The 7,492-nt window shown below is 42.1% G+C and overlaps 1 protein-coding gene across 1 annotated transcript; it reads right to left on the reverse strand.

The window, feature by feature from the left end:
* Window positions 1–5,329: 5,329 nt before the first annotated feature.
* On the reverse strand, window positions 5,330–6,617 carry szl (sizzled; the record flags this gene model as incomplete). Its single annotated transcript, XM_083763181.1, has 4 exons — window positions 5,330–5,640; window positions 5,764–5,856; window positions 5,979–6,145; window positions 6,328–6,617. The coding sequence occupies 4 exons, from the start codon at window positions 6,615–6,617 to the stop codon at window positions 5,330–5,332; spliced, it is 861 nt and encodes a 286-aa protein (XP_083619307.1).
* Between the last annotated feature and the right edge of the window lie 875 nt (window positions 6,618–7,492).

Consider the following 7,492-nt stretch of genomic DNA (forward strand, 5'->3'; position numbering starts at 1 on the left):
CTAATTTCTATCACTTGAGCCAGGTTTACCCATGAGGGCTGCTTTCACACAAATCATCATAGTGAGAATGAGCATCAAGCCGGCACGATTAAACATCAAATATCGCCTATAGTAGTACGAGTCTTTTCTCACGCGACTTCATTATGTGCAAAATGTCTTTGACAAAGACTGTTTTAGCATTTGTTGCTAAGGTAACTATAAGGGAACTTATCTCACAGTAACCTGCCTTAAAACATTCACCTTCCAGATCCATTTAGATTTTGACTTGATTCCTTATTGTGGGTCTTTTTCAACAGTTCAAATATGTTATTACAACCATTTACACCTTTACCGTAATGCTAAAAACAATAATTAAATAATACTTTTTGGGGCAGATAATGATCAAATGAAACATCTTGGCTTTGGGTTCCACCTCAGGACACCTCCCTCATGACATCACTCCCTTTCATCCTCGCTTTTTGCCACTGATCAACTCTCCTGTACCAAGAAGTACAATAGTCTGAATAGATCAAAACTAAATATTGTCTAAATGTTAACAGTGTTGTTGTTTCATATAAATGTGTTTCAATAGGTCCTTAAATACAATGGTTCCTCACTCAAATGGACCCTTATGGGTCTGTAACCAAGCGAGTGTACAAATGGAACCAAATGAACCCTAACGGGTCTATTTGGTTCCATTTGTACGCTCTCAGAGTTAAATACATGTTATATATAATACGTTTTACAATATGCATTGGCGTCCCAGAGATCAAAATTCCATTAAATGGGGGTCCGTAGCCTAATGCATGTCAAACTGGGGGTCCTTGAAATTAAACGGGTTGAGAGCTACTACTATACTACTACTTTTCAGGATTAAAAAATAAATAAATGAATCAGATCAACAAGCTCGAGATGTGGCGCAAACTGCTATTTTTGACACTTTTGTGACTCTCTAGTTATGATCAAGTAAGGCATTAATTAATTCACGAGTAAAACAGAAACGTAAAAAACGATATGTAAAATCCTTTTGTTGATCTAATGTTTGCATGCCTTTGTCAGCTGTTGTAAAATGGCAGGTCTAGTGGCAACCAGTTGAAAAGTGGAAACAATATTGTCAAAATATTTATTTGTATTTTCCAGTCAGACAAGCATTCAGTGATGCATTCCTAGAGACCTAGAAGAACTGGGGCTAATACAAACTGTATCCCCCCCCCCCCACACACACACACACACACACAAACACACACACACACACACACACACACACACACACACACACACACACACACACAGGCAGTGATGTGGACACAAGCGAGCGTGTGGCTCATGTAACTATATGTAACACACCACAATGACTGTTCCAGCAAATGATGTTCAGCATCATAATGGACAGGGCCACAGAAACAGGGGGTAAAGGACCCGTGGTGGAAGCAGCACAGTAAACAGGCATGTCCACACTGGCTGAGGAGGGGGTGGGTGGGTGTGTGTGTGTGTGTGTGTGTGTGTGTGTGGGGGGGGGGGGGGGGGGGTCCGATACCTCATGCTGGGCATGAAAATTGGTCCAGACAGCTTGGCCTATTGTGCATTGGCAAGGGAGCCAAAGGTGCCTTGTAATCAAATTTGAGGTTTTTATTCCACAGACTGGTGGGGAAGTCGTTGCGCTGCGTCGTGTGATGAGTGTTTGGCACGCTCGTGTGTGTGTGTGATTGCATTGTGCAGATTTGTGCATGTTTACATGCTGCACATGGACTCTCTGCTTGTGATTATGACCCCAAGGCTTGTTGTCTGATGGAAGCAGACTAATCTGTTCATGACACAACAGGAGAAAAGCTAGATAAAGCTATTGTTTTTGGGCAGAAACCATACCATACCTATATTACACTTTCAGGGTTTTTTTCGTAAATCTATGCAAAACTATCAAAAGTAACAGATCCACAAGCTCCAAGTGCAGTGTGAAGCGACACGATTTGAGCTTGTAGATAATGCACATTATTATGAATTTATGTTTGAATTTGAACTCCTGAAAATAAATAACAGTTTTGGACATATGAGGTTTACACCATTCTGATTTCCATGAAGGATACGGTTTGTAGACTGCCAACATACTGCAATAAAGCTTTCCTAGTAGCTAAATCTAAAACATGCCAAGACATTAAATCGTATAAATGTGAGGTGCTTCTAAGAACTTTCTATTTAAGCCCTTTATCCCGTTGACATTCTATGTGTTAATACCTGGAGTGGAAGTCTATTTTGATCTCACAAGACTTTATGCACACATTAAAAAAAGCATTGCTCAGAGCTGCATTTCATCATTTAGATTCAGCCCTTCTTAATGATGTCGTTTCCAATAGAACGCTCCAGGAGAGGGAGGTATATAATTAGGCTATTCTCATACGGGAAGTCTTGGAAATACCCTGAGAGCAAGTTCATGTGAATTTATTTGATGTCCTTCTCAGGAATTGGAGGCAAAAAAAGAAGAAGAAAAAAAAAACAGGGGTCGCTTCATTCAGAGCCCCCCACAAAGGCCCCAGTGCGCCCACGTTTGAAAGCTATAGCTGCTCTTCAGGGCCATCTGAGATCCCCCCTTTTCTCTCTTGTTTTCACCCCACCACCCCAAAACCTCTTAAAAAGATATCGGACCATTGCACACTCAATTGATATTCCATCACTCGAACTTAATAACGTGAATGGAGGGCCAGACTCTATGAATCAGGGAGACAATGAGCCTAGCTTAGCAGCAAACTGGCACTTTGTGTGTAGTGTCTGCGCCATAGAGGAGGAAGTTTCTAATGTGGGACTCACAATTGTGTGTCTATAGAGTTCTAATGAGCTTCTGTGTGTCGCATGAATGACCCGGGGCCCCATTCAACCACGAGAGCCCAATGAGCCAGCTCATTGCACAGCAGTGCGCATGCACACACTCACACACTCTCTCTCTCTCTCTCTCACACACACACACACACACACACACACACACCCTCTCACACACACACACACACACACACACACACACAATAGAGATGGGGAGGTGCGCTGCATGGAGACCATTAAAAAAAGAAATCTGCAATAGAGTGAGATAAACATGTAGCATGGTAGCCTACAGAAATTAGCTTTTTGAGAGCAATCTGGAGTGACATGTACCACACATAGTCTAAATGAAAGCCTGGGTATCGAGGCTACACATAGTCTTCATTCTCTCGAATCTGTCGCACAGCACCTGATAACCGCATGTCGTCTCACCATGGCTGGAAACATTATTGTACCGATCCATTCCTCTCGATAGATGGATACTGAAAATGACACTATTCATTCTCCAATTATAATAATTAATTATTACCATTTCAAAAGATTGGGTTGGGTTCAAAATAATTTCCTAAATAAATTAAGAAATCAAAGAAATTCCATAAATTAGAGGGGGGGGGGGGGGGGGGGGGACTTTTAAGATGTGCAATGTGCTGTGAGCTTATAGCTCTGCTATTTTCACTAGTTTGGGTCCCAGGGTGACATAAACCTCTTTTGGGTCTCAAGCTAAAAGGTTTGGTAAATCCTGCCCTAGTCTCATGTGCGAGCACTAAGGTGACATTTCTACTGCCTGATGAATTCATGCAATATCAACCAATAGTGGTCCTGAGTCCTGACTGACTACTACAGGATATCATCAGTGGTGGAAAAAGTACTCAATTGTTTTACTTAAGTAAAAGTACCAATACTGCAATTTAGAACTACTTTGTTACAAGTAAAAGTACGGAATTGAAAATGATACAAAAGTATCAGAATAAAAATGTACTTAAAGTACTCAAAGTTAAAGTACTCATTGTGCAGAATGTGCCATTTCACAAATTCAAAATGTGTACAAAATCTATTGAGAATAGCATATCTACAAGCTCACAATGCGTCGCGTTTCATTGTGAGCTTTTAGATCGGCTATTTTCAAATGGCCGAAATGTATGGATTGAAGTGGTTAATGTATGTTTTGTTTTCTAATCAAAATTTAAATCACCAAAGTAACTAAAGTTTTCAAATAATTGTAGTGGAGTAAAAGTAAAAAAATTGGCTCTGAGATGTAGTGGAGTAGATGTAAAAGTACTGGAAATACTCAAGTAAAGTACAAATACCTCAAAATAAAACAATAGATCATACAAAGAAAAAGGTGTCACACAATAGTATCAAAAGTAGCAGAATTAGCAGAATTCGAAACGTGTTTGAGCTTGTAGATCTTGAATCCTGAAAAGTAACAGTTTTGGACATATGAGGTTTCCATGATATAAATGTTTCAATAGCGTATGGATACCACTACCAACAGTTATGTTAGTTATATTGTATTACAGATTGGTCAAAATAACATTTAATTCATACAAAGATAAGTTATGGATCATCATAATTCTTGTTCTAGTTAGTGATGGAAGTGTGAAATCGATCACCACATCCTTACTGTAGCTATATTAATGGTCAAACTTAATTTTAACAAATAACACCCATGTCTAATGAATTCGCTATCACTAAATGAAGCACTTTGGTAATATGTTGAGAATAGGTAAAGTTGTCCCTCCCTGTCACAATGTGCCCACTCTGTTAACCACTTTATATGGCTACTTTTTATGTTCATTCATTCATTATCTTTAGTGAATCGTTGTCTCTGCTTATTGTAGTGGCAATAAAGTGAAAAATATTAAGACTCTTGTAGCTGAACCTACATAACCTAACCTAAATCAGCCGTTGGCAAAGAAAAATTGCCTGCCGGCAGTGCTGTGTTGTGTGATATTAGTCTGGCTTATTAGCCAGGCTACCTGGGCAGAGACCATATTATGCCTAATGATGTACCGATTATTGACTACCATGGCCACGCAATAATTATGTAAATAAAATAAACATGGCCCAGGCGGTGGCGTAACCGTCTGGGCACCCGACTGGTGATCCAGTCGCGGTGTGCCGCGGGTTCGACTCCCGAGCCCGACACGGCCTTTGCTGCATGTCATCCCCCCCCCATCTCTCTCCCGTTTCCTGTCAGCCTACAGTCTGTCTGTCCCTTCAAAAAACCAATAAAAGGCGTAAGCCGCAAAAAGATATCTTAAAAAAATATATATATATATTAAGAGTAAATATAATTTATTTATTATCATCCTATAAAATCAACAGACACACATAAATACAGAACTATGCACAAGCCACATATAATAAATTATTAAAAATAGTTTACATTACTATGTACAAATCTTTAGTGCATTGACTCCAATGTGCTCGGAGCAGAGGTGCGATACTGTAAGTGAGCCACAGATGGCAGCAGAGGGTATCTTTGTCTGAGTCCAGCTCAGATTCACAGCTTCTTAATGTTTTGTCATCACTACTCCATTCAGCATCTATGGTGCCTCCATTTCCTGGTGGCCACGGTGATGTTGGCGTCCTTCTTGTGCCAAGGGAACAGGCGGGTGAGAAGCACGCTGCCGTCGTGCTGCACGGTGCCGGTGAGCAGGTAGAGCTGTGTCCGTCCGGGGCGCACCAGGGTGTGGGCACAGCGCAGGTTGATGAGCAGCCACTGCTGCAGGAGATGCCGGGTGTCATAGGGGAGCAGGGGCCCCTGGCGGATGAACTCCACGCGGCCGTCAATCTCAAACTCCGGGTCTCCCATTGGATGGCGACGGCGATACAGCTTGGCGGACACCGCTGTTGAGAGAAAAGAAGAGTGAGTGACTTGATCGAGGATGTTATTTCATACATCAAATATAATATTCATAAATGTTCAAAAAAAGAACATTGTGATAAATCATGGATTGCAGTGGGGCTTACCGAAGTCATGCTGACACAAGGCATCCAGGACAGTTTTCTTTGCAGGGGAATGAACCACCGATGGGCAATTTTGACACGCAGGTTTTGGTAAATCTGTAAAAGAGAGAAAGCATGAGATAACTTTAGTGGAGGTGATAATTATGAGCAGAATATGGTGTTCATCTTAAAACATCGTCTTGAAAATCTTAAATTAAATATACATGTCACAAACATACCTTTGGGGAAATGGCTGAGTTTTGGATGGGGGGATAGACACGTATCTTCCTGGGCAGGGAAGCGGTCACAGTTGAGGACCTCAGGCCAGGCGTGACCCTGGCAGGCCAGCACAGGGGCACAGCTGTCCCTCACTGCCACACACAAATTGCGGCATGGCTGGATAAACCTGGAATGAGATAATTGTGCAACAATCAGACATCGAGTAACGGATAATTAAAGTGCACAAACTTAAATGAAATGGCAGGCTTGGATTTCAGCTCCCCACCATTTTGGAGGGAAGCTGAAATCCACAGTGATGAGATAAGAAATAAAAGGAGCAAACAAATGCAAGGGTAGAAATGTCCTTACGCGTCAAGGCAGTCCGGAGCGATGAGGGAGCATATGAAGTCCTGAGCCTGGGGGTGACAGCCGCTCTGCAGAAGGGGCCTCCAGTCCTCTGAGCGGGGGACCACCTCGAGCTCCACACTGCTGTGGCCCAGCAAGTTGGGCAGCCGCATCTCAGAGTAGCCCACGTCCTTACAGATCTTCATCTGGTCCGGGATGGGGACGCAGCGAGTCGATTGGCTCATGTCAAATAAGGCCATCGACGGGCATGCCAGTGCCAAGAGAGCCACCACGGTGAAGGAGAACACAGTCATTCTAATGGTCAAAGTCCTGGTAGTGCTGGAGGTAGTTCTGCTGAGGCTGTTGCTTTTGCTTGCAGGGTAATGGATGAATACTACTCTGGCTGTCTTGGCCCTTTATATAGCACAAGGCCAGCCAGCCCCATCAGCCCTATCAGTCAGTCTGTTATCAAGTACCTATCAAAGACGCTGAGACAGACAACGGCTTGTTTTGTGATGACTGCAGACAGGGGGAGGGTGTATATTATGCAGGGTGGGTGGAGGGACAATGGGCAAGCCACCAGCTTTCATTAGATTACAGTACAGCCCAACCATGGGAATTTACATTTTTATGCATTTATGTCAGGCTCCAGAGTGACTGCAGTGATACTTTGTTATATGGTTTACACAAATCTTTAAAAAGAAGAGTTAATTCTTTGCCAAAGAATATTTGCACCATAATTGTAATCAATTCAGTTCAAAGGAGCTTTATTGGCATGAGAAAACATACGTTTACATTGCCAGAGTGATGTCAAAGTGTCAAAATATAATTTAAAAAAATGGGGAAAGTATATGCAGTTGGAGGGGGTACAGCATTTTGTAAATGAGAGAGCACAAATGGAAAGAATTCCTATCCAAACTCAAACATGTGAAGCCATAGTTTGACTTGTTCTTTAGGTGTGAATAAAATCTCAGAATGATTTAGAAAGACAAAAGTAAAAACAACTCCTGCAGTGAGATTAGGAGAATAGAGAATCAATGATATGGTACGTCTTCTCTAGATCAACATAGGCTTTGGAGAGAAGGTGTGTTTAGACAGCCAGTCTCCTCCATATCGCTCAGCTCTTTCATGTCCCTACTTACTAATTGGAGGGGGGGGTTCTTCAAAAGAGAACTCATCAGAGCCCCTC

This window comes from Protomyctophum parallelum (genome assembly GCF_964188405.1).
Source record: "Protomyctophum parallelum genome assembly, chromosome: 4".
NCBI lineage: Eukaryota > Metazoa > Chordata > Actinopteri > Myctophiformes > Myctophidae > Protomyctophum > Protomyctophum parallelum.